The following is a 27945-nucleotide window of genomic DNA, read 5'->3' as shown; positions in this document are numbered from 1 at the left end:
TCCTGGATTCAGATCTTCGTTCAGTCTTACCTGTAGAGGTGCCTCATGCTGACATAATCTTCTCCCAGTTTCAGTCATGAAACACTAATGCCACCAAAGCCAATTTCTCAATTCCACCACTCCAAGACGGGAACAAGTGTGATGAAGGTAAGTAAATGGCCCTGAAAAAAAAATCACAGCGGTAAATATCTACCAGATAAATCACCCACATAATAATTTTTGTAAATAAACTTCCATCATATGCTAAAGATTTCCCCGATTAATAAGCGTACTCCAGCAGCTCAAGTATATTCCTAGATACAAAAAGGAAAATTAGAAACTGGACTTGGTGCGGTGTACATCAAAGGGGATTTATGCTATACAAAATCTGAATTTCATAAAGTTATTGAATGTTGTGAACGATTAACATTTACGATAAGTATTCTCTGGAACTAAAATTTATCAAGATCCTGACAACAATAATGCTGACAAGTGACGAACGATAGACTGACAAGCCTTAGCAACGATATCTACTAAAAAAGAAATGATCTCAGATACTAAAAATAACTCTGAGAAGTTACAAAAAATGACTTCATTACTTCAAAGAGCCGATCGCTCTGTTGTGCGTTTATACATAACTTAAAGTTGAGATTAAGTAGATATTCAACAACTGATTTTCTGCAGTCCCCCTACTTTGCACTGACCCCTCTGGGTCTCGACCCTAGTGGGTCTCCACTCGGGCGTTAACCCAAAGAGAGAAACGTCCAAAAACTGAGTTCCGTTTTCAGACAAAAGTTTTCGCTCACTCGTGCTGTTAGCATAAGCTATGGTGTGTGTGTGTGTGTGTGTGTGTGTGTGTACATACACTGGGTTAAAGACACGGTACACATATGCAAGGTTAAGAGACGGGACATGAGTGTAAAACACTCCCCGAACAAGTAATAACAAGAGTAAAAACATAAACTAATAACAAGAGTATAAAACTACAGTACAACTCGATAATTACACATACGCACCAGTGAGGTGCCACAGCATTCTCTTCAGGAGAATCATTTCAGAATATGTTTACAGATGAAAAATTTATGGAAGTGAAAAGCGAGGAAAACTACATCAACTTACAAGGGGACCTTGACACACTAGAGTTGTACTGATTGGCGGTTGATAAAATTCATCCCATGAATACAGTGAAATAAGAACTTCAATATGAAAATCATCTAGCAGGAAATAAGCCTCAGGAATATATGTATAAGGGGGAATTGGGAACTGAAATGGTCCCTAACCTGTAGCTAAAGTCCCACATCATGAAAACAGTAAAGGCGACAAGCTGTCTGCAAATAGATATCAGAAGAGATAAAGAAATATTTAGTAAGTTATTCACAACCGACACACTGCCAAAACTAAGAAATGCTTCTCAAAATTGATCATCGTACCTAAAGCACAAAGAACTAATAGAGAAGGCCAAAAGGGCACCGAAAATGGTACAAGAATTATGAGCTAAGTTACAAAGAATAGCTAGAAGCCATTCTTTTGTAAACCATGTAAGAGAAAAACGTGAGGGGTGACCTGATCAAAACCATTAAGTTTTTAAACCATACTGATGACGTGAAGAGAAAAATTCTTCGAAAGTTGTATGGATAGGGCAACCACAGGACACATGAAATCAAGCAGGTAACTTGGAAAAAAACAGGCCACTGCATAAAATCAAGCAATAAACTTATCAAGAAGGTGTAAAAAAAAATTGCAGTAGAAGAGCAGTGAATGATAGGAATAACAAAAACGTGGTAAATGCGGGTAATGCACACATCTAAAAAGTTGAACAGTAGCAGAGGACGTTCTATAGTTGTGGTCCCACAAATGTAAAACTACTTCCCAGTCCATAAAAATAGATCCGGTCACTAAAACAACTCATTTCTGCACTCGCGCAAATTTCGGGTGGGCGAAACAACAAACATGGCGGCTGAATCAGCTGTGAATATGATGTCAATTTACTCTAAATCTTAGGTTTCTGTGGCTAAAAAAGAAAAAAATCAAGCGAACAAGAAGCCTACCAGATTCATTTTTTTCTTTTTTAAAGGTTGGTCTGACAGCTTTAAAGCACAGCCAGTCGTGTCTTTTGGACATTTTCATTTAAATGTGACACCCGGATGCCTCACCACAGAAGAATTAAAAGCACACATGTAAGTATCTGAACTTCAAATATCTTATTTTACTTGTAAATGTTTCAGCCTCACCACAGAAGAATTAGAAGCACACATGTAAGTATCTGAACTTCAAATATCTTATTTTACTTGTAAATGTTTCATATATAATTTGTTCTGCTCTAAAACATCGCCATTAACCCCCCCCCCCCCCCCACTGGCACGGATGTTAGAAATCCAATACCCAGCTTGAATAGACCTATCTCTAAACACTTCTGCAAAAACCTGAATAAAGAACTAAACTGATAACGAAGGCATCTACTTACCGCTGACCAAATTAATTCCACATTCTCTCTCTCACATCATTGTCTGGGCAAGGTTTAGAATTTTTCCGAGTGATGGCTGCCGAACTCTCCTTCTTTCGGGGTCTTTTGATAGACGATTGAAACTCAAATTTGAACGCGCAGTTTGCTAACTGCCACATCCGACAACGATACAAATGTTCACCATGTCGAAAAACGTCAATAGAAAATTTTACAGGGAAAACGAAAGTGTCCCGAATAAGAAGACAAGTCATCGACAGTCAGGGGTAACAATACAATGTTGTTGTTAAGCCCAACACTGTTACACCAAACCAAATGCTCTTAGCACTAACCTTTAAGAAGTCACGTCATAGAGACTGTCCCTCATACAAAGCCTATAGTATCTGCCCTTATCTAGGTTATTTAGATATACACATCTGGATAAGGGGGGCCTGTGAAGGAAGTGCTGAAATAATTCTTCTGTACCTATTTTTGACAGGCTATAATAGGGCAATTGGCAAGTCAGGTGGGACCTTCCGAAACATATCCGCACTATATCTTTTTTCCCTCGTAATGGAGTGAATAGCACTTGATATTCATATCTTCACAACCTGGACAATGCTCGCTGTCTTCACTATTCGCTCAAAACGTGTTGTCGCTTAGTGTACCAAATGCTCGCTAGGCGGCATATTTCTTCAATCTATATCAGGTGCTGAACAAAGTTGTGGTAAGTAAATTATACAGAAGATTAAGTGGGAAAAAATTCATTAATAGCTGTTGCTTTTAGATAGTGAATTATTTTTGTTTGTGAAGGGATAATACCAGTGAATTATTTTTTTTTTTGAAGGGGTAATGCAGTGTTTAGGCAGTACAATAAGAGTGGCGAAGCGTGATTAAGATAATTTTCTATGATATTAGTCTAAATCAAAATGGTGAGGATTAAGAAGCTTAGGGAAAGTTAAAGGTTAATTAAAGTAAAAGTGGGTGTAGCCCTTGTACCATATCAACAGAACCTACGAAAACATAACTTTCCCTAGAAGCCAAGACTTATAAAAAAAAAAAAAAAAATCAGTATTCCAATCAAAATGTACCAGACATCCACAGAAAGGTTAAACATCGCGGCAATTACCCCCTGCAAAAAAAAAAAAAAAAAATACACGGAGTTGCTGTGCGTACTAACGGCTAACCTCCCCACAAACACCTACTGTACATGATCTAAAGAAGCAGACCATAGTAAAATTGATATGTTTCTGCTAAACAATTACCTTTAATGGTTTTTATTGGTCCTGTACATTATTCACCTGTGTCTTGAGAGCAGTTTATCTTTTTTTCCCTGATCCTCATCACCCTCACCACTATAACCATGTTTAATCAAGTATATTAAAATGCAAGACTCTAAATCATGTCCGACAGCAGTATTTTATTATCTTAACACATCACCACTGCAGATCAAAATCTCACTCTATGCCAGGATGATAGTGATGCACTGCTAAAATGGACTATTACTGTGTGATGGAAAAGGTTAGACTCCTTTGCGTCTTAAGTAATACTAACTTGCACATCTACGCTTAGTATAATATGCTGTCATCCTGTTTAATCCTCTGGTCAATCTAACTGTGGAATATATTAGCATTACAGTATTGCTATTAGCCTTGGATATTCTTGAATTTCATTCAGCTATACCTGTGTAGTATTTACAGAACACAATAAAAGCTGCAGATCACGATTTGGCATATATTTCATCGAACAATATTAGATAAGGCGATAGTAAGAAGAATACAACAGGAAAAATGTGGATTATAAGTATAAAAGGACATAATACAATATGTCAAATATCAACAGAACCTATTAAAACACCAGTTTTCCATAATGGGAGTAAGATTAAAACTACAGTAGACTATGCTGCTGCTGGAATTCACAAAGCCACCTGCTGTGTTGTCTGTTTGTTGACATCTAGTACTATCATGATGCTGAATCCTGGGTGTGACTGGTATTTTTCAACTAGACTATTAAAAATATCAAGCATAATGCTGACCGTTATGTAGATAAGGTGATTTTCTTTTCTTTTTTTTTTTTAGTTAACCACATTTTTCATGATGTATTACTGTTGCTGTATATGATACTGTACAAGAGAATGTAAGGCTCAAAACTCTACTCAACATTCGTTCACACTCAGTCTCTAGCTGTCATGTGTAATGCATCGAAACCACAGCTCTCTATCCACATCCAGGCTCCACAGACCTTTCCCAGACGCTTCACATGCCCAGGTTTAGTCCATTGACAGCAAGTCAACCCCATTATACCATATCGTTCCAATTCACTCTATTCCTTGCAAGCCTCTCACCCTCCTGTATGATCAGACCCTGATCTCTCAAAATCTTTTTCACTCCATCCTTCCATCTCCAGTCTGGTCTCCTGCTTCTCCTTGTTCCCTTCACCCTTGACACATATATCCTTTGTCAATGTTTCCTCACTCATTCCCTCCATATGTCTAAACCATTTCAACACACCCTCTTCTGCTCTCTCAACCACACTCTTTTTCATTTCCACACCTCTCTCTTACCCTTTCATTACTTACTCGATCAAACCACCTCACACCACATATTGTCCTCAAACATTTCATTTCCAACACATCCACCCTGCTCTGTACACCCCTATCTGTAGCCCACGCCTCACAACCATATATCATTATTGGAACTATTATTCCTTCAGACACACCCATTTTTGCTTCGAGATAACGCTCTCTCTTTCCAAACACTCTTCATCGCTCACAGAACCTTCACCCCCTCCCCCACCCTGAGGCTCAGTTCTGCTTCCATAGTTCCATCTGCTGCTAAGTCCACTCCCAGATATCTGAAACACCTCACTTTCTCCAATTTTTCTCCATTGAAACTTACATCCCAATTAACTTGTCCCTAAACCCTATTGAACTTAATAACCTTATTCTTATTCACAATTACTCTCAACTCTGTCCTTTCACACGCTTTTCCAAACTCAATCACCAACCTCTGCAGTTTCTCACCTGATTCAGCCACTAGAGCTATGTCATCGGTGAACAACTGACTCACTTCCCAGTCCCTCTCATCCACAGCAGACTGCATACTCGCCTATCTCTCCAAAACTCTTGCATTTACCTTCCTAACCACCCCATCCATAAGCAAATTAAACAACCATGGGGACATTACACACCCCTGCCACAAAACATCATCCACTGGAAACCAATCACTCTCCTCTCTTCCTACTTGTACACATGCCATACATCCTTGGTAGAAACTTTTTGCTGCTTCTAGCAACTTACTTCTCACACCATATACTCTTAACACCTTCCACATAGCATCTCTATCATCCCTATCATATGTCTTCTCCAGATCCATAAATGCTACATACAAATCCATCTGCTTTTTTAAGTATTTCTCACATACATTCTTCAAAGCAAACACCTGATCCACACATCCTCTACCACTTCTGAAACCACACTGCGCTTCCCCAATCTGATGCTCTGTACATGCCTTCACCCTCTCAAATCAATACCCTCCCATGTAATTTCCCCAGGAAAACATAACAAACTTATGCCTGTGTAGTTTGAACACTCACTTTTATCCCCTTTGCCTTGGTACAATGGCACTTTGCATGCGTTCTGCCAATCCTCAGGCACTTCACCACGACCCATACATACATTGAATATCCTTACCATCCAGTCAACAACACAGTCACCCCCTTTTATAATACATCCCACTGCAGTACCATTCAAACCTGGTGCCTTGCTGGATTTCATCTTCTACAAAGCTTTCACCACCTCTTCTCTGTTTACCAAACCATTCTCCCTGGCCTTCTCAATTTGCACACCACCTCGACCAAAACACCCTATATCTGCCACTCTGTCATCAAACACATTTAACAAACCTTCAAAATACTCACTCCCTCTCCTTCTCACTTCATCACTACCTGTTACAACCTTCTCACATGCCCCCTTCACTGATGTTCCCATTTGTCCAACTTGTCTTACATATGTTATTTACCTCCTTCCAAAACATCTTTTTATTCTCCCTAAAATTTAACCTAAATTACGACAGGTAAATTGTGAATGGGACTGTTTCTTTGTTTAATCATAAGAGAGCCAATAAGATCAGAAAAATTATGGGTTAACATAAATGCATTGGAATACCATCAAAAATCAGCAGCATTTTTATTTAGATTCTTAGGTTCTTTACATCATGCAAATGGTTGAGTTCCTAAGAATATATTATGCTGACATATTCTTAAACAAGAAACCATGCTATTACATAGCAAACGACATTTATCTCATTTCTAAAATGACTGAAAAATTTGTGATTATTAAGATCCCATGTTTGTAAAGTTGTGATTTAGTATGGTCATCACATACTGTGGAATATCATAGCATTTCACTCAACAATTATTAAATTTTTATGGGTAATTTATTTGATTCCAGAAAAAAAATTGGTTATGGGAGAACGATTTTGATCATTTCATGCCATTAATTGCTATCTCTTAGAATGGAACTCTGTCCATGTATTTTTGTTGCTATTTTGACTTTAGAGTAATCATGATAATGAGCCTGACACCTTTTTTTTTTTCTTTTTTGGGAAACTGAAGTTAACTTCAGGCATTTTGTTGGTTGTCATTAAACTAGTTTACAGTGCTCTTGATCATGCAGCACAGTATAACATGTGGCACTTTACATTAGCTCCTGATTCAAATTGCAAACCTTAGGGACCAACTGGCTCATACTGAAAACTCTTTATTTTTGTACATTAAATATATGCAACTTTAGCACAATGGAGAAGTTTGGAGAGTTAAAAAGAAGTTTGGTTACCTGCACTACTTTTGTCTCAGGTAGGTTAGCAAATTGAAATATCAAAATCTACTTACAGTGTGTCTTATCATTTCAAAACATTCTGACTTTTTAATTTAGATTTTTAGGTTCTTTTCATCATGCAAATAGTTCAGTTCCTAATAACACCTTATGTTGACAGATATATTCTCAAACAAGAAACCATGACATTCTTCAAGGAATTTAGAGTTAATAAAGTGAGTAACCTGTTATTTTGATTTTAGCAAAGATCTTTCCCAAACATATTTACAGATATTAGAGACTGGCAATAATTGTAAATCTTACCACAGTGAATTTCAATAATTCATATTTTATCATTATTTATTATACCTTGTCGCTGTCTCCCGCGTTAGCAAGGTAGCCTAAGGAAATAGACGAAAGAATGGCCCAACCCACCCACATACACATGTACATACATACATACACGTCCACACACGCACATATACATACCTATACATTTCAACATATACATATATATATATACATACACAGACATATACATATATACACATGTACATAATTCATACTTACTGTCTTTATTCATTCCCATCGCCACCCCTCCACCCATGAAATGACAACCCCCTCTCCCCGCATGCGTGCGAGGTAGCGCTAGGAAAAGACAACAAAGGCCACATTCATTCACACTCAGTCTCTAGCTGTCATGTATAATGCACTGAAACCACAGCTCCCTTTCCACATCCAGGCCCCACAAAACTTTCCATGGTTTACCCCAGACACTTCACATGCCCTGGTTCAATCCATTGACAGCATGTCGACCCCGGTATACCACATCGTTCCAATTCACTCTATTCCTTGCACACCTTGCATCCTCCTGCATGTTCAGGCCCCAATCACTCAAAATCTTTTGCACTCCATCTTTCCACCTCCAATTTGGTCTCCCACTTCTCCTCGTTCCCTCCACCTCTGACACATATATCCTCTTTGTCAATCTTTCCTCCCTCATTCTCTCCATGTGACCAAACCATTTCAAAACACCCTCTTCTGCTCTCTCAACCACACTCTTTTTATTACCACACATCTCTCTTCCACTTTCATTACTTACTCGATCAAAGCACCTCACACCACATATTGTCCTCAAACATCTCATTTCTAAACATCCACCCTCCTGCGCACAACTCTATCTATAGCCCATGCCTCGCAACTATATAGCATTGTTGGAACCACTATTCCTTCAAACATATCCATTTTTGCTTTCCAAGATAATGTTCTCACCTTCCACACATTTTTCAACGCTCCCAGAACTTTCGCCCCCTCCCCCACCCTGTGACTCACTTCCACTTCCATGGTTCCATCTGCTGCCAAATCTACTCCCAGATATCTAAAACACTTCACTTCCTCCAGTTTTTCTCCATTCAAACTTACCTCCCAATTGACTTGTCCCTCAATCCTACTGTACCTAATAACCTTGCTCTTATTCACATTTACTCTCAGCTTTCTTCTTTCACACACTTCATCAAACTCAGCCACCAGCTTCTGCAGTTTCTCACCCGAATTAGCCACCAGCGCTGTATCATCAGCGAACAACAACTGACTCACTCCCCAAGCTCTCTCATCGACAACAGACTGCATTGTATTGTATTAAAGTTTCATAAAATAAACTCCAAAAGTTTAGACTGCATTGAAACCCACTAGTTACATCATGAGAATGCCAGATCTTACGTAAATTAAGATATGTGCACTGGTAATGATACATCAGCTGTCCATTATACCTACTTGTAGTGCAGTATGGGATGTTCAGTACAGGAAGTTCTAAGGGTATGAAAATTTCATTTTGAAATTTCAAAGATTACAGCCTATCAACCTTTTTAGAATTAGTATTTACAGTAATGGACTAAAAATTTTATTATCATATAACTTACCAGGGATTTTTTCCTTTGTTACATATTGCTGGTAAGTACTGTATTTTTAAGATATACTTTTCATCATATTCAAATGTATAACATATAGAAATACTCATGAAACACTAAAAAATCAGCCACATACCAGTTACACTCCTAAGTATAAAAGCTGCAACCATTAATATAAAATCCATGCTGACACAACTTCTAGCCCCTCTTTCACCCCTACCAACAATTGCAACATAAGTAACCCCTTAAGCAGGCATCTGAATTTCCCAGTCCTTATGAAAAGTTGTGCTTTTCAAGTACAATAAGGGAAAAGACAGTGTATCTTTTATGAAATGAGAAAACATCATAAATAAGACTGATAAAACTACGAAGAAACAAGTGTTATATGTTTCAACTTATCAAGAAAGATATACAGAAGTCCCTTGCCAGTGACAAGGGTTATGTTCTTGGAAGACCCTGTGGTTTGCAAGGTGCTATGAAATGGGGGTGGGGGGATAAATACCAGAGGTCCTGTAATGAATACTTTAGGATTGAAAACAGACTTGTAGCACTTCAAAAGCAACAATCTTGTTCTATAAATATACGAAGAAATTATGTTTAAAACTGTAAGGTAATGATGTGAAGGTAGTATGTCAACCCTGATGCTGCCCGTCTTTACTCCTACAGAGCAGTCAGCCAGCTACATTGCACAAAAGGTTACCTCGATGTTTACCTAAGCAGCACCACCTGGTTATGACACTCCTACCTTCTAGTGCTGGTATTCTGCTGGGATAGGCTATAGGCAGCCCGAGGAAACATGCCACTTCCAGTGCATTGAAAAAATCTAGGTGATGCCATGGAAAGCCTCAGATGCTCAACTAAGATGCCATGTTTGCTCACATGGTTATATACTCAAAACCAAGGGAGGTAAGGGACCTCTGTATAATTACAGAAATTATGAAAACTCAACAACTGCTACAGTAATGTGAACTGAGAATCAATTCATTGTGGTAAAAGATTCTGTATAGTATGGATTTTGATATCTCTAACCTCAGATATAGAGGAATTGTTTTATATAAGATGTCAAAAAGCAAAGGAGCTTCAAGATGTGCTGTATAGAAGACAGAGGAAGCCCTCCAACCAGTCAGCATCTGTAAGATATGAGAGCAAAGATAAGAAAGGAGGAAAATCAAAAAAAAATTTTGCAAGCAAGGCAGGAGAAAATTCAAAAATTTTTTCAATTCATTTGGAATAGATTGGGGAAGAGCAGTGTGGTTTCAGAAGTGGTAGAGGATGTGTGGATCAGGTGTTTGCTTTGAAGAATGTATGTGAGAAATACTTAGAAAAGCAAATGGATTTGTATGTAGCATTTATGGATCTGGAGAAGGCATATGATAGAGTTGATAGAGATGCTCTGTGGAAGGTATTAAGAATATATGGTGTGGGAGGCAAGTTGTTAGAAGCAGTGAAAAGTTTTTATCGAGGATGTAAGGCATGTGTACGTGTAGGAAGAGAGGAAAGTGATTGGTTCTCAGTGAATGTAGGTTTGCGGCAGGGGTGTGTGATGTCTCCATGGTTGTTTAATTTGTTTATGGATGGGGTTGTTAGGGAGGTAAATGCAAGAGTTTTGGAAAGAGGGGCAAGTATGAAGTCTGTTGGGGATGAGAGAGCTTGGGAAGTGAGTCAGTTGTTGTTCGCTGATGATACAGCGCTGGTGGCGGATTCATGTGAGAAACTGCAGAAGCTGGTGACGGAGTTTGATAAAGTGTGTGGAAGAAGAAAGTTAAGAGTAAATGTCAATAAGAGCAAGGTTATTAGGTACAGTAGGGTTGAGGGTCAAGTCAATTGGGAGGTGAGTTTGAATGGTGAGAGGCTGGAGGAAGTGAAGTGTTTTAGATATCTGGGAGTGGATCTGTCAGCGGATGGAACCATGGAAGCGGAAGTGGATCATAGGGTGGGGGAGGGGGCGAAAATTTTGGGAGCCTTGAAAAATGTGTGGAAGTCGAGAACATTATCCCGGAAAGCAAAAATGGGTATGTTTGAAGGAATAGTGGTTCCAACAATGTTGTATGGTTGCGAGGCGTGGGCTATGGATAGAGTTGTGCGCAGGAGGATGGATGTGCTGGAAATGAGATGTTTGAGGACAATGTGTGGTGTGAGGTGGTTTGATCGAGTAAGTAACGTAAGGGTAAGAGGGATGTGTGGAAATAAAAAGAGCGTGGTTGAGAGAGCAGAAGAGGGTGTTTTGAAGTGGTTTGGGCACATGGAGAGAATGAGTGAGGAAAGATTGACCAAGAGGATATATGTGTCGGAGGTGGAGGGAACGAGGAGAAGAGGGAGACCAAATTGGAGGTGGAAAGATGGAGTGAAAAGGATTTTGTGTGATCGGGGCCTGAACATGCAGGAGGGTGAAAGGAGGGCAAGGAATAGAGTGAATTGGAGCGATGTGGTATACAGGGGTTGACGTGCTGTCAGTGGATTGAATCAAGGCATGTGAAGCGTCTGGGGTAAACCATGGAAAGCTGTGTAGGTATGTATATTGCGTGTGTGGACGTGTGTATGTACATGTGTATGGGGGGGGTTGGGCCATTTCTTTCGTCTGTTTCCTTGCGCTACCTCGCAAACGCGGGAGACAGCGACAAAGTATAAAAAAAAAAAAAAAAAAAAAAAAATTTGGAATAGTGTCAATTAAGGATTAGCTGTAACCAGTGATGTAAGGATATTTGAGGAACTGATTGTTAAGTTGAAAAGTATTTTCACATTGGAAGACACAATAAACCCAACAATTCACTAAAGTGTTTTGTTTGGTCCTCATTGATTTTCACCATGAGCTGAAGGTTGTGTGGATATACTCGACACACCACTTTCAGTGTTGGTCAAGATGTCACTGGTAAAAGGTAAAGTGCCAAGGGAGAGGAAGAGGGGAAAAATGTTATATGTAAGGAGACCAGGGTAAGGCACTGAACTGCTACATGAGAGACAACATAGTTTTATGTAATGGAGATAATGGTAATGAACCTCGTGGATTTCTCCAGAGAGTGAGCTCTGATGAAGACAAAAGAGAAGAAGACTGGGTAGATTGTCTATATCTGGACAGCCAGGGAACTTCTGTTGCTGAGCCACATAGAAGGCAGGTAAAAAAGTTGGATCTTGTGGCAGATATAAGAGTCACATAGGTACACAGACCCAGGTCCAAGCAAAGTAGTCTATCCTTACATTAATGAAAAAGATACAGTCCCCTAAAGAGCAGTAGAAAAGAATAGCAAAGCATAGGCTCTCTCCTCACCCTTTGGCAAGGTGACAAATGAATAACGGAGAAAGGTCTTACAGAAATTCTTATAAGAAAGTCAATTTTTGAGCACTAGAAAAGGCAAGAAAGAAGAATAAGTTGCATACCCAAAGGGATAAAAATGGCAAATTGTCTTTGGACTCCTGGTAGTGCCTTACATCTCTGTAGTGTAATTGTGGACTCTAAACCATGAATATCATGGGCTTGTGTTAAATCCCTGACAAGGTACCTGGCTTAGTACACATGCTAATTTTAATCCTACCCTCTATAGTTGGCCAATAAATGGGTATTTTTCCCCAAACAAGAGCATATACTGTGTATGTATATGGTGCTTCCATGAGCCTAGGGTCCACAGCCTCCAGCATCATGATGGACCAACAGAATAACACACTAGTTTGGCCTCAAGCCAAGCAACCTCCAAAATCAATTTAAGGCAGGTATCTGTATCATCTTAAAGAAGGTGTGTAAATAAGGTTAAGAAATTAGAACCCCACTAATGTAAATCTCTCCCCATTTGACAATTTGTCAGCAAAAAAGTCATACACATCAATTCAGCTACTATTTTTTTTATGAACCTTTCCTCAGTGGTCTAATTCAGAATGTATTTCATCAGGCTCCAGCTGCTGCTTACTACATCCCAGAGTTCATCACAACAGAGGAAGAGACACATCTTTTGCATGAAATTTATGCTGCTCCAAAACCTAAGTGGAAAGAGTTAGCACGTAGAAGGCTGCAGAACTGGGGAGGGCTTCCACATCCTAAAGGAATGGTTGCAGAACCTATTCCTTCCGTGAGTAAAGTTTGTAGTTAGAGGCTGTAGAAAATAATTGAACAAGTATTGATTGAGGACAGTGACCTTCACTATAATAGAGAAGTGAAGGCCTAGCATGGGATGTTCTTATAACCACTCATTCAACCAATTACTGAAATATTTCTTCCAGAAGCATATTATTGTTTTTCAGTATCCATCACTGACATGTCATTTTCTTTTGTAGTATCTGGTGAGGACAGTGAAGCTTAAGGTAGTGATTAGTGATGATAGATTAGATTAAATAGACGTATGAGGATATAGATGTGCAAGTTCCAAAAAGTATGCCAGCAAGAACAGGGATAATTCAATTATAGATATCATTGTTACATGATACTGTCATCGAGATAGAAATATTCAGTAGAACATGGCAAACTACCAGTTTTCTTTGCCTTTCAAGTCATGTAAGGATAGCCTCCCTGCCTGAGAACTGTCTCCCCAAACAAGGCTCCTAGTATTTTCCTTCTCAAACTCCGTCCACAACTATAAAGTAAACAGTGATAGCATAATGTACATCTCCATGATGTAAGTTGCTGTTTTGTATTTCAACCACCATTAAGGAAACCATTTTTAAGATATCTCTCAAGTACTCCCCATAGCAGAAAGAATAGAGATGGACAATTTGGCATTATTGATGTTTGCTGGTTTGGTATCATAGCAAAAGTTTCTTGCCATTTTTCTTGAGTTCATGGGTAGACAAACAGCTGAACATGAATGCAGGTACCTGCTCTTGCTCATATTTTGATGTCTGCTGAGAATTTTGTCTTTATATGTGTACTGCACCAGTGAAGAGCTTGGCCATCCCTTTTGCATCCTGAGAATTTGTCATTTCCTGGATTGTTTACATTATCACAGTAAATATATATATTAATTTTTTATGTTGAAGGCTTCAGTCACAGACAGAAGCCCACATCAAGGCCGAGCCTTAATTGAAATATCGAGAATTATGATATGGAAAAAGAAAAGACAAGGGAAAGTATTTACAAATTAGAGAAAGTGAAAGACCTGTCTTTTGAAATGTGCTGCATCATAGTTATTGGGAAAGACATGATAAGGTAGAGAATTCCAAAGCTTTGACATGAAAGGAAAGAAGCAGGTATCAAAATGGCCCACCATTGAGTTGCTGATGGCCACACTATAATCATGTGGTGCAGCAGCTTGCTAAGTATTGCTTGGTCTAGCTAATGGTGTGGGCACATAAGCAGCCAGCTCTCCAAACAAAAACCATAGTAATACCTACAGAAGCAGGAAAGTGAACCAACATTGCAGCATAAGGCAATGGGGTCAAGTTTGGAAGTTCGCCAGGGACAGTTTATGAGTCGGTCTGCTTTTAAGTCAACTCTGTCAAGTAAGGATACAGAGCTAGAACCATCCCAAATATGAGAGCAGTACTCCATACAAAGACATGTCACTCCCTCGTATAAATGGAGCAACTGTTCAGAAGAGAAGTTTCAACATCTAAATAGGACACCCAGTTTCTTAAAGGCAGACTTAGCTATACCTGCCATGTGGGGCTCCCAAGAGAGTGGATATTACAGTAATACCAAGTATGTGCATTGAGTCAAGAGGTGGAATTACAGATCCGTCAAAGGAAAGATGAAAGTTCTGAGAGTTTTTGATAATGAGTTGGGTAGAAACTGGGTCTCGGAGGCATTAAACTTAACAATTTTGTCAAGTCCACTGAGGTATCCAGTCCAAGTCTGAGTTTGTTGAGGAAGTTGTGTCAAGACAAGTGAGGGAAGAGGGATAAGAATTGAAGGATGTGGATGAATGCAGTGTTGAGTCATCAGTGTATAAGTGCATTGGATTATTTCTGGAGGAGTGGAAATTGTTGAAAAAAAGGAGAAAAAGTGTAGGGAACAGGATAGAACCTTGAAGGACACTGCTGTTGATGGAGAAATGGGTGGTGGTTGATCCAGAGAGGAAGCTAGATATGAAGGAGCAAAGTGAGGGAGGGAAGCCAAAAGAGGGGAGCTTAGAGATGAGACCCCAATGCCAAACCTTGTCAAAAGCCCTGTCAAGGACAGTTACATGTGACTCCCCAAAATCTTTTAGGGATGATGACCAGACATTAGTAAGACAGGAAAGAACATCACCAGTGAATCTCACCTTACAGAAGCCATACTAGTGATCAGAGAGAAGACTGTGATTTTTGAGGTGTTTAAGGATATGGGAATTGAGGAGGGATTCAAAGGCTTTGGAAATGGTAGATGTCAAAAGACTAAGACAGTAATCAGAGGGGTCAGAACGATCACCCTTCTTAGGGATGGGATTTATCAAAGCATATTTCCAAGGAGAAGGAAAGTTTTGGTTTTTAAACAAAAACAGAACAGACAAGTAAGCACAGGTGCAAGTTGAGAAGCATACTCTTTCAGTACATGGGGATGGATGCCATCAGGACCATAAGCCTTGATTACGTCCAGAGAAAGGGGCACTTTTTTGGACAGTCCGAAAAGATATTACAGGAAGAAGCTTAGGGTTAGTAAGAGGAGCATCAGGGGTTGAAGGAATGTTAGAGTCATCCAAGGTGGAGTTAGAGGAGAAAACGGGAACCAGGGTTGCTTTATGAATGGGAAAGACAGCTGTAGTACCATCAGAATGGAAAAGTGATGGAAAGGTAGAGCAACAGAAGTTTTTAGAGGTTCCCTTAGCTGAAGACCAGAAAGACCTATCAGTGGATGACAAGGAGAGGCTATCGCACTTCCTCTGAATATAGTATCACTTGACTGCACGGATAACATGCTTGCAGCAATTACGGGCAGTAATAAAAGCTGAAGGTAGTATCAGGAACAAATGAAGAAATGACCTCATTCACTCATGTCAATTTTCTAGCAGTTATGTGTAATGCACCAAAACCACAGCCTCAACCAGGCCTCCCAGACCTCTCCATGGTTTCCCCAGGCCACTTCATATGCCCTTATTCAGGGGACATATTTATATCTATTTTCAGTTACCCAAGACCTTTTTCTATAAAAGAGCCCTTGTGTTACCTAGGACCCTTCTAGAGTTTCCTGCAGCTAAAGGCAAGGGTCTTGGAGAGAAGTAGAGAAGTGCAGGTATGCAATCTGCCTTCATCTTCTTGATCAGTAACCTCCCATACTCAACAAACTTATAATTGTGTAGTTTGAACAGTCACCTTTATCCCCCATGCCTTTTTATGATGCCACTATAAATGCATTCTGCCAGCCTTCAGGCACCTCACTATGATCCATACATACATTGAAAATCCTTACCAACCAATCAATACAGTCACCCCTTCTTAAAAAATTCAACCGCAATACCATCAACTCCCACCGCCTTGCCACATTTCATCTTCCACAGGCATTCATCACCTCTTCTCTCTTCACCAAACCACTTTCCATAAATCTCTAACTTTGCATACCACCACAACCTTAACATCCTACATCTGGCAGTTTGTCATCATACATATTTAACAGTCCTTCAAAACATTCACTTCATCACTAACTGTTCACACTTCCCCTTTTGACCTCTTCACTGAAGTTCCCATTTGTCCTTTTGTCTTGTGTACATTATTGACTTCCTTCCAAAACATTTCATTCTTCCTAAAGTTTGCTGATACTCCCTCACCTAAAATCTCATTTGCCATCATTTTCAGCCTCTGCATCTTCCTCTGCCACTTTCTCATATTCATCCCCCAATCATTTGCACTCCTTCCTTGTTAGGACTACCTGAATGCCTCTTTTCTTTCAATAGCAACCTAACTTCATCCCACCACTCACACTACTCCTAATCAGCCCAGCTCCCACCTTTTGCATGCCACATGCATCTCTTGCATGTGCGAGTATTGCTTCCATAAATACCTCCCATTCCTCACCCACTCTCCTTACATGATTTACTCTCAAATTTTGCCATTCTACACTCAGTCTCTCTTGGTATTTCTTCACGCAAGTCTCTTTTCCAAGCTCACACTGTCTTTTTTGAAAGCCTAAACAAGTCTTCACCCTCATCTCCTCAAGATAGTGATCAAACATCCCACCAGCTGCCCCTTTCTGCACAATTGCATCCAGAGGTCTTTCTTTTACACTCCTTTTAATTAATATGTGATCCACTAATACCTCTCCTCTTCACGTATGTATGCTTGTTTATATCCCTCTTTTTAAACCAGGTTTTCCCAATTACAAGTCCTTTTTTTTTTACACAACTCCACAAGTTGTTCACCATTTTCATGCATAACTGAGTATCCCATGCACCCCAATTATATCCTTCACTGCCACATTACTTACCTTCACATTTAAATCACCCATCACTAATACTCGATCTCTTAATTAAAAATGCTGACACAGTACTCACTCAGAACACTTTCATCCTTCTTCTCATGGCCAGGTCCATAAGCACTAATAATTAGCCATTTCATGCCATCCTTTTTCAGCTTTACCCACATCAGTATAGAATTTACTTCCTTATACTCTATTACACACTTCCACAACTCCTGCTTCAGTGGTAGTGCTACTCCATCCTTAGCTCTTGCTCTTTGACCAGTTTCTTACTCCTAAAAAAGACATTTCCAAACCATTCCCCTTTACCCTAGCACTTTCTTTCATTCAGAGCCAGAAGATCCAGGTTTCTTTCTTCAAACATACTATCTCTCCTCTTTTCTCATCTTGGTTACATCCAAATACATTTAAACATCCAGCCTAAGCCTTTAAAGTGGATGAGCACTCCCTGCCTCGCTCCTTCCTCTATTCCCTCTTTCAGAAACTGAAATACAAGAAGGGTGGGTGGGTGGGTTCCTGCTCCAGCCCCCTTTAGATGCCTTGTCCTTCAACCCTACTGTACCTAATAACATTGCTCTTATTCACATTTACTCTCAGCTTTCTGAGTAGAGGTGAAGAAATAATATGAGTTGGGAGAGACTGATGAAAGTTAGTGAGCTTAGAGAGGGGATATCAGGATAGAATGAGTGAAAAATAGGAAAAAGTGAGTAAGCAAACTTAGGGGTGCTGTCACTACTGCATCACCATTTCCTTCTTACCACCACATCTTCCATTATTCCAGTTCAGTTCTCAGCCATTATCTGATGTACAGTCATCTTTTTTTTTTTTTTTGTAAGTTCATTGTAGTTTTTAGTTTTTTTTTTTTTTTTTTTTTTTTTTTTTTTTTTTTTTTTTATATACTTTGTCGCTGTCTCCCGCGTTTGCGAGGTAGCGCAAGGAAACAGACGAAAGAAATGGCCCAACCCCCCCCCCCATACACATGTACATACACACGTCCACACACGCAAATATACATACCTACACAGCTTTCCATGGTTTACCCCAGACGCTTCACATGCCTTGATTCAATCCACTGACAGCACGTCAACCCCTGTATACCACATGACTCCAATTCACTCTATTCCTTGCCCTCCTTTCACCCTCCTGCATGTTCAGGCCCCGATCACACAAAATCTTTTTCACTCCATCTTTCCACCTCCAATTTGGTCTCCCTCTTCTCCTCGTTCCCTCCACCTCCGACACATATATCCTCTTGGTCAATCTCTCCTCACCCATTCTCTCCATGTGCCCAAACCATTTCAAAACACCCTCTTCTGCTCTCTCAACCACGCTCTTTTTATTTCCACACATCTCTCTTACCCTTACGTTACTTACTCGATCAAACCACCTCACACCACACATTGTCCTCAAACATCTCATTTCCAGCACATCCATCCTCCTGCGCACATCTCTATCCATAGCCCACGCCTCGCAACCATACAACATTGTTGGAACCACTATTCCCTCAAACATACCCATTTTTGCTTTCCGAGATAATGTTCTCGACTTCCACACATTTTTCAAGGCTCCCAAAATTTTCGCCCCCTCCCCCACCCTATGATCCACTTCCGCTTCCATGGTTCCATCCGCTGACAGATCCACTCCCAGATATCTAAAACACTTCACTTCCTCCAGTTTTTCTCCATTCAAACTCACCTCCCAATTGACTTGACCCTCACCCCTACTGTACCTAATAACCTTGCTCTTATTCACATTTACTCTCAACTTTCTTCTTCCACACACTTTACCAAACTCAGTCACCAGCTTCTGCAGTTTCTCACATGAATCAGCCACCAGCGCTGTATCATCAGCGAACAACAACTGACTCACTTCCCAAGCTCTCTCATCCCCAACAGACTTCATACTTGCCCCTCTTTCCAGGACTCTTGCATTTACCTCCCTTACAACCCCATCCATAAACAAATTAAACAACCATGGAGACATCACACACCCCTGCCGCAAACCTACATTCACTGAGAACCAATCACTTTCCTCTCTTCCTACACGTACACATGCCTTACATCCTCGATAAAAACTTTTCACTGCTTCTAACAGCTTGCCTCCAACACCATATATTCTTAATACCCTCCACAGAGCATCTCTATCAACTCTATCATATGCCTTCTCCAGATCCATAAATGCTACATACAAATCCATTTGCTTTTCTAAGTATTTCTCACATACATTCTTCAAAGCAAACACCTGATCCACACATCCTCTACCACTTCTGAAACCGCACTGCTCTTCCCCAATCTGATGCTCTGTACATGCCTTCACCCTCTCAATCAATACCCTCCCATATAAGTACTGGTTGTATGAGAATTAAAGATATACGACTGGTAAGTAGAAAATTCCTTAATATCAGTCTATTGGGACCTGCAAACAGGAAATAGTAAATTATTTTGAATTATGACTATATATAGTTTTGGAGGTTCTGTTTGTTGTTGATTGCACAATAAATGATTCCCCCTATAGGTCTACCCATGTAGGTTACTTTCAGCATGTTTGTCTTTGTTAATTGCACCAGGTTCAGTGTTTAAACTAGCCATTAATGCCTTGCTTCACATTTCTAATATCATGAATTATTAAAAATTTGTTCCTTTCAGAAGCCTCATGACACCCATTTTCTAATTTCTCAATGATCTCTGAATTTGATGCAGCTAACAGGGTTAGATATTTTTGCTTTCGCTTTTCAGTCGTTTTCAGTATCATGGCAACATTTTTTTATTACTAGGGATAACAATTTTACTTAGTACATTATTAATCATTGCTGGATGTGGAAGGTGCCACTTCAGCACAAAAGAATTTGATTGACAATAATCAGTGTATCCGCCAGTCACTTTCTCATTTGTTGACATGAGTGCTCCATACTAGTGAAAATGAAGCTTGGCTTACAAGGATTAAAGTAGTTGAACAGGGAAGATTTTGCTAATATCCAGATACTATTTGGTTAATGCATAAGAATTTTGAACAAATACAGTTTTTACTAATAATGTGTAGTTAGATACAGGATAACTCCTGGCAAGTATGGTCATGATATTGTTTGGTTTTTGGCCAATTCTGGTCTTCCATGGTCCAGGTATATGTGATTTTAGTGTTGGTGAAAATTTACAGAAACTTTACAGTGTTCTTTATTGTTTTGATGAAACAGTTCTAATTTCACATTCTAGTGTCAGAACTAATATTGAACATCACTTTTCAGAAATCTCTGGGGTCATTCGGTAGTATTTCATGTCATTTCTGTATAGCATGCCCTATTATTCCATCAAAACCTTGTTCATAATCTTTGGTTATCTTACATTTGCTCCCTTAGATATAAACTTTAACGATACCTTAACCCTGTTCTCTGGTTATATTACGATTATTCTTTAGGATATAGACTTTAATATTTCAAATTGATTCACTTTTCACAGTGGTTGGAGCAACAGATAGAAAAGATAGATGCACTAAATGTCTTTGGGGAGAAGAGGCCAAACCACATACTTGTGAATGAGTACCTTCCCGGCCAAGGAATCATGGTATAGTAGAACTTTATGTATTTACATTTTCACAATGCAGGTAGTAATCCTTTGTGTTCTGAACTTTTTTAAATTTGTATTTAGATGTTGTATCATTATGCTTGTGAATAATCATTTCAGTCTGAGGAATTTAAGAAAAACAATGATTATTATGTAAAAGACTGAGGAGAATTCTTAAAATAGAGGGTATGGATGATAATCAAATGTGAAATAATGGGGGTTGAGACATGTATCAAAGACTCAGTGACTGCAGTGGTATTAATATTGTTTAAGAGTTGAAGAAATATAGATATATAAACTTACTGAGTAGTTTGTGGATAGTAGGAACACCATAATAGTGTACACCGGGAGGTTACAGATTCTTTCTCTTGTATGTCTTCTTGTTCTCTGTAGCAGGGTTTGGGACCGAGAAAGGTAATGTTGTTAACATTTGTAGTGATCAAGGGAATTTTTCAGTTATGTCAATTTGTGCATTAGGTATATTCCTTGAAAGTATATAATCGTATATTCCTTGAGGTTAATAGAATTTGTGCAATTTTCATGATCTTTCATTATTATTAATATTATATTACCCTATCACTCATTTCTCAGAAAGGGCTTCTCTAGTTTCAAGGCTGTGCAGGATAACAATGAACTCCTTTGGAGTGTGAAGTCCCTCATTGAGACTGAACTACCTCACAACAACAGATAGTTGTACACCCTCCACAAAAGAATGTTCACTCATGGCATAACTGCAAACAGGCAAAGTCTTGTCAACCTTCATGAACTCTTAAAGCATTATATGATAACAGACTGAAGTTTTAGAATATTATAGTTATGTAAAGTGGGAGGAAGATTAAGAGGAAGAAAATTATTCCCAAAAAACAGCAGATCTTATGCAGAAGCATTGACTGAGTAATTCTGTTTGAGCTGAGATAAGGGTTACGTTGGAAAAATGTATATCATGATTGTCCGATTCATGTAATGTCATAGATAGGTTACTAAATAATGTAGTGACATTGTTATTTGGAAATAATTTTGCTACATGGACAGAATTAAGAAAAATATAAATATCCCTGGGGATAGGGGAGAAAGAATACTTCCCACACATTCCTCGTGTTGTAAATGGCGACTAAAGGGGACGGGAGCGGGGGGGCCAGAAACACTCCCCTCCTTGAATTTTGACTTTCTAAAAGGGGAAACAGAAGAAGGAGTCAAGCGGGGAGTGCTCATCCTCCTCGAAGGCTCAGATTGGGGTGTCTAAATGTGTGTGCATGTAACCAAGATGAGAAAAAAGGAGAGATAGGTTGTATGTTTGAGGAAAGGAACCTGGATGTTTTGGCTCTGAGTGAAACGAAGCTCAAGGGCAAAGGGGAAGAGTGGTTTGGGAATGTCTTGGGAGTAAAGTCAGGGGTTAGTGAGAGGACAAGAGCAAGGGAAGGAGTAGCACTACTCCTGAAACAGGAGTTGTGGGAGTATGTGATAGAGTGTAAGAAAGTAAATTCTAGATTGATATGGGTAAAACTGAAAGGTGATGGAGAGAGATGGGTGATTATTGGTGCATATGCACCTGGGCATGAGAAGAAAGATCACGAGAGGCAAGTGTTTTGGGAGCAGCTGAATGAGTGTGTTAGTGGTTTTCATGCACAAGACCGGGTTATAGTGATGGGTGATTTGAATGCAAAGGTGAGTAATGTGGCAGTTGAGGGAATAATTGGTATACATGGGGTGTTCAGTGTTGTAAATGGAAATGGTGAAGATCTTGTAGATTTATGTGCTGAAAAAGGACTGGTGATTGGGAATACCTGGTTTAAAAAGCGAGATATACATAAGTAAGTATGTTAGAAGGAGATGGCCAGAGAGCGTTATTGTATTATGTGTTAATTGATAGGCATGCGAAAGAGAGACTTTTGGATGTTAATGTGCTGAGAGGTGCAACTGGAGGGATGTCTGATCATTATCTTGTGGAGGCTAAGGTGAAGATTTGTAGGGGTTTTCAGAAAAGAAGAGAGAATGTTGGGGTGAAGAGAGTGGTGAGAGTAAGTGAGCTTGGGAAGAAGACTTGTGTGAGGAAGTACCAGGAGAGACAGAGTACAGAATGGAAAAAGGTGAGGACAAAGGAGGTAAGGGGAGTGGGGGAGGAATGGGATGTATTTAGGGAAGCAGTGATGGCTTGTGCAAAAGATGCTTGTGGCATGAGACATGTGAGAGGTGGGTTGATTAGAAATTCTAGGGTAGTAAGTGGTGGGATGAAGAAGTAAGAGTATTAGTGAAAGAGAAGAGAGAGGCATTTGGACGATTTTTGCAGGGAAAAAATGCATGGGAAATGTATAAAAGAAAGAGGCAGGAGGTCAAGAGAAAGGTGCAAGAGGTGAAAAAGAGGGCAAATAAGAGTTGGGGTGAGAGAGTATCATTAAATTTTAGGGAGAAGAAAAAGATGTTTTGGAAGGAGGTAAATAAAGTGCATAAGACAAGGGAGCAAATGGGAACTTCAGTGAAGGGGGCTAATGGGGAGGTGATAACAAGTAGTGGTGATGTGAGAAGGAGATGGAGTGAGTATTTTGAAGGTTTGTTGAATGTGTTTGATGATAGAGTGACAGATATAGGGTGTTTTGGTCGAGGTGGTGTGCAAGGTGAGAGGGTTAGGGAAAATGATTTGGTAAACAGAGAAGAAGTAGTAAAAGCTTTGAGGAAGATGAAAGCCGGCAAAGCAGCAGGTTTGGATGGTATTGCAGTATAATTTATTAAAACAAGGGGGTGACTGTATTGTTGACTGGTTGGTAAGGTTATTTAATGTATGTATGATTCATGCTGAGGTGCCTGAGGATTGGCGGAATGCTTGCATAGTGCCATTGTACAAAGGCAAAGGGGATAAGAATGAGTGCTCAAATTACAGAGGTATAAGTTTGTTGAGTATTCCTGGTAAGTTATATGGGAGGGTATTGATTGAGAGGGTGAAGGCATGTACAGAGCATCAGATTGGGGAAGAGCAATGTGGTTTCAGAAGTGGTAGAGGATGTGTGGATCAGGTGTTTGCTTTGAAGAATGTGTGAGAAATACTTAGAAAAGCAAATGGATTTGTATGTAGCATTTATGGATCTGGAGAAGGCATATGATAGAGTTGATAGAGATGCTCTGTGGAAGGTATTAAGAATATATGGTGTGGGAGGAAAGTTGTTAGAAGCAGTGAAAAGTTTTTATCGAGGATGTAAGGCATGTGTATGTGTAGGAAGAGAGGAAAGTGATTGGTTCTCAGTGAATGTAGGTTTGCGGCAGGGGTGTGTGATGTCTCCATTGTTGTTTAATTTGTTTATGGATGGGGTTGTTAGGGAGGTGAATGCAAGAGTTTTGGAAAGAGGGGCAAGTATGCAGTCTGTTGTGGATGAGAGAGCTTTGGAAGTGAGTCAGTTGTTGTTCTGTTGTGGATGAGAGAGCTTGGGAAGTGAGTCAGTTGTTGTTCACTGATTATACAGCGCTGGTGGCTGATTCATGTGAGAAACTGCAGAAACTGGTGACTGAGTTTGGTAAAGTGTGTGAGAGAAGAAAGTTAAGAGTAAATGTGAAAAAGAGCAAGGTTATTAGGTACAGTAGGGTTGAGGGTCAAGTCAGTTGGGAGGTAAGTTTGAATGGAGGAAAAACTGGAGGAAGTGAAGTGTTTTAGATATCTGGGAGTGGATCTGGCAGCAGATGGAACCATGGAAGCGGAAGTGAATCATACGGTGGGAGAGGGGCGAAAATTCTGGGAGCCTTGAAGAATGTGTGGAAGTCGAGAACATTATCTCGTAAAGCAAAAATGGGTATGTTTGAAGGAATAGTGGTTCCAACAATGTTGTATGGTTGCGAGGCGTGGGCTATGGATAGAGTTGTGCACAGGAGGGTGGATGTGCTGGAAATGAGATGTTTGAGGACAATATGTGGTGGGAGGTGGTTTGATCGAGTAAGTAATGTCAGGGTAAGGGAGATGTGTGGAAATATAAAGAGTGTGGTTGAGAGAGCAGAAGAGGGTATTTTGAAATGGTTTGGTCACATGGAGAGAATGAGTGAGGAAAGATTGACAAAGAGGATATATGTGTCAGAGGTGGAGGGAACGAGGAGAAGTGGGAGACCAAATTGGAGGTGGAAAGATGGAGTGAAAAAGATTTGAGTGATTGGGGCCTGAACATGCAGGAGGGTGAAAGGAGGGCAAGGAATAGAGTGAATTGGAGCGATGTGGTATACCGGGGTTGACGTGCTGTCAGTGGATTGAATCAAGGCATGTGAAGCGTCTGGGGTAAACCATGGAAAGCTGTGTAGGTATGTGTATTTGCGTGTGGGGATGTATGTATATACATGTGTATGGGGGTGGGTTGGGCCATTTCTTTCGTCTGTTTCCTTGCGCTACCTCGCAAATGCGGGAGACAGCGACAAAGCAAAAAAAAAAAAGCTTTATTATATGATTCTGTAGTTTCTTTTTACCTTTTATTTTGGATTATTTAGTTGATATTTCATCTTTTTTTATCTAAATTTCTTTTCCAGCCATATATATGGATGGTCATAAGTTGCATAGGTTGTAAGTAAGGGATCAGGTGTAAAGAGGAAAAATGACACTTATCCTTGCTTTTATTTCAGCCCCATGTAGATGGTCCCATGTTCTACCCAACTATTACCACCATCAGTTTAGGTAGTCAATCAGTACTGGAATTTTATACACCCTTAAATTCAGATGAAGAGACAGAGCGTACAAGGCGCATTGGCTCCCTACTCCTTGAAGCTCGGAGTCTTCTCATTCTCCAGGAAGATCTTTACACTTTTTACTTGCATGGCATAAGTGAAGTAACACAAGATACTCTCTCCCAGGACATATTTAACATTGAACAATGCACACCCAAGCTTGATAATGTGATAAAAAGAGGGACAAGAATATCTCTTACCATAAGACATGTTCCTAGAGTTCTTAAGGCTCATTTAATGTTTGGAAGGGGAAGAAAGTAGTTTTATCTGAATGGAATTACTGTACTGCAGTGACCGATGCTAACTGTAGCTGAATCTTAAATGGTGGCTGATAACTTATATGGTCTTAAAGAATTGTGGTTAAGAACAGTTGATGTTTCATCTTTTCCCACCTCCAGCTGACTTGTCTTACCATTATTAGCTTAGAGTGGTCTCTTTCATCACTACAAGGCCATGGGAAAAATTTTTGCTGACCTAAGTACTCATACAATCACTATTAGAAGTGTGCATCAGCCCACCTGAAGGTAGTGCTTATGCAGTGACCCTGAGGAAAATACACTGACTTTTGGATAATCTGTTATTAGTGGGAATTGTTATGATAGGTATCAGTTGGTGTAAAAAGTAAAGAAGATTTGCATAAGAACTGTGAAAAAATAAGCAACTCATGGAGTGATTTTGATGAGATCACATAAAGAGGAAGAAATTATGAAACAGTTATGCATGATTTTATCATGTAATCCTGAGGTAGTGGAGGACTTTTGTAACAGATGATAAAGATCTAGAATTATGCCAGAGGAAAAATTCCAATATCCTTCCAATACATGCCAGCCACACAATGTAGCTGTACCTTGGAGTGTAAAGTGTAATATTTCTTCAATTACATTTGCTTTACTCACTACCAATCCTGTGCCTGTGTATGTAATAAGAGTGTGTGTGAAATTATATTAGTCTGAGTAGTTAAAGAAAGAAACAATTCTTTCAGTATTCTTCCCCCAATTGCCAGCTAAGCTCCCTCACACTTAATGTTAATGTGAAATGTGTACTATTTCTAAATGCAGTCATGTGAATTACCACCAACACTGCACTGGTGTATGAAATAAGTACACATTTGGAAATGAAGCTCTAGAGAAACATCACATTCATGTCTTTCTGTTGTATCAGAAGCTGTTAAACATGTCATTCACACAAACACTTACACCCATGTACACAAATAAATGGACAAGGTCATGTTCATGAAAATATTCACCACACAGATCAGATCTGGATTATGCCTTACAAAGCTGCTCACCACAACTAAAGAAGCTCAAAGATCTGAAACAGAGGGTACAGAGAACAGCAACTAAGATGGTACCTGAATTAAGAGAATTGAGCTACTATGAGAGGCTGAGGGTTACAAAGCTGTGCACCATGGAGGAAAGGAGATGAGAGGAGAGAGATAGGGTACCCTTCAAGTTTTTAAATCATCTGGATAGTACTGACGAAGCAATCCTCAAGAGATGCAGCATCAGAGTAACTAGAGGCCATAACAAAAACCAGTGTTAAACATTTGTTACAAAGTATGTTAAGAAGTACTGGTTTCATTTTGGGGTGATGGATGACTGGAATAAAATAACCAGCGAGGAAGAGAATACTAGTAGTTTTTGAAAGTTAATGGCACTAGAAAGTTCAGGAGATGGGGCCCCACATGTGTAAAACTCTCCCCATACCATACAAATATGTAATTACACACACAAGTTCTGATGGGCCTTTACAGAATGTCCTTCAAGCTGATTAACTAAAAGAATGAATAAAACATCCTGAATCTGACAGAATGTCCTTCAAGCTGATCAACTAAAAGAATGAATCTGTCATCAATAGTGGGGAGGGAGATCCAACTTTGGCAGCTGATCAACAGAGCATGAAGAAGGATGTAGTGGTACACAGACCTAGCACCATACTAACAAAGGTAGAGAGAGAACTGAATGAAATTGCAGAAAGAGTGATTTGCGCTGTCAGAGATGGAGTAATCAAGGAATTTTAAAGTTTTCTTGATAACAGGTTTAGAAAAGTGCAGAGCATACAGGATCAGTGCTTGTTAGCAAAAAGGAGAAATTAGAGAAAGTTAGAGACATACTGATAGTGCACACTGAAGAATCTAGATGAAAAGTGGGTGATACCAGTAATAAAAAGATTAATTAAGCAAGAGGTCAGTAGACACAAATTACTAATTATTTTTGGTTTGGAAGATCATATTCCAGACAGAGAAGAAA

General features: G+C 39.6%; 2 protein-coding genes across 5 annotated transcripts in view; one reads left to right on the top strand and one right to left on the bottom strand.

Moving 5' to 3' along the window:
* LOC139751810 (acyl-coenzyme A thioesterase 5-like) overlaps nucleotides 1-2578 on the bottom strand; it is a 99420-nt gene extending 96842 nt beyond the window's left edge. Inside the window, exons 1-2 of the mRNA XM_071667396.1 lie at nucleotides 2444-2578; nucleotides 31-161 (exon numbers count right to left, since the gene is read on the bottom strand). The gene's annotated coding sequence lies outside the window, so the exon portion shown is untranslated. The remainder of the gene's footprint in view (nucleotides 1-30; nucleotides 162-2443) is intronic.
* On the top strand, nucleotides 123-27945 carry LOC139751811 (alpha-ketoglutarate-dependent dioxygenase alkB homolog 6). Of its 4 annotated transcripts, none has more exons than XM_071667399.1 (5): nucleotides 123-147; nucleotides 7414-7468; nucleotides 13021-13197; nucleotides 20903-21007; nucleotides 25595-27945. In XM_071667399.1, exons 2-5 carry the CDS (start codon nucleotides 7436-7438, stop codon nucleotides 25955-25957), a joined length of 678 nt encoding a protein of 225 aa, XP_071523500.1. In that variant the 5' UTR covers nucleotides 123-147; nucleotides 7414-7435; the 3' UTR covers nucleotides 25958-27945. The 4 variants fall into 4 exon arrangements, with proteins under 4 accessions (XP_071523500.1, XP_071523501.1, XP_071523498.1 ...); XM_071667400.1 differs by lacking the exon at nucleotides 123-147 and adding an exon at nucleotides 2064-2156; XM_071667397.1 differs by lacking the exon at nucleotides 123-147 and adding an exon at nucleotides 2820-3146.

Source organism: Panulirus ornatus, chromosome 12 (genome assembly GCF_036320965.1).
Source record: "Panulirus ornatus isolate Po-2019 chromosome 12, ASM3632096v1, whole genome shotgun sequence".
NCBI lineage: Eukaryota > Metazoa > Arthropoda > Malacostraca > Decapoda > Palinuridae > Panulirus > Panulirus ornatus.
Note: the sequence above shows the minus strand (reverse complement) of the source record. Positions and strands in the feature narration are given on the sequence as shown.

Coding starts and splice junctions, on each gene's coding strand:
- LOC139751811 (XM_071667399.1), top strand. CDS start 7,436: ATGACATTCTTCAAGGAATTTAGAGTTAATAAA. Junction 7,469..13,020: donor AGGAATTTAGAGTTAATAAA/GTGAGTAACCTG, acceptor GTATTTCATCAG/GCTCCAGCTGCTGCTTACTA. Junction 13,198..20,902: donor TTGCAGAACCTATTCCTTCC/GTGAGTAAAGTT, acceptor CACTTTTCACAG/TGGTTGGAGCAACAGATAGA.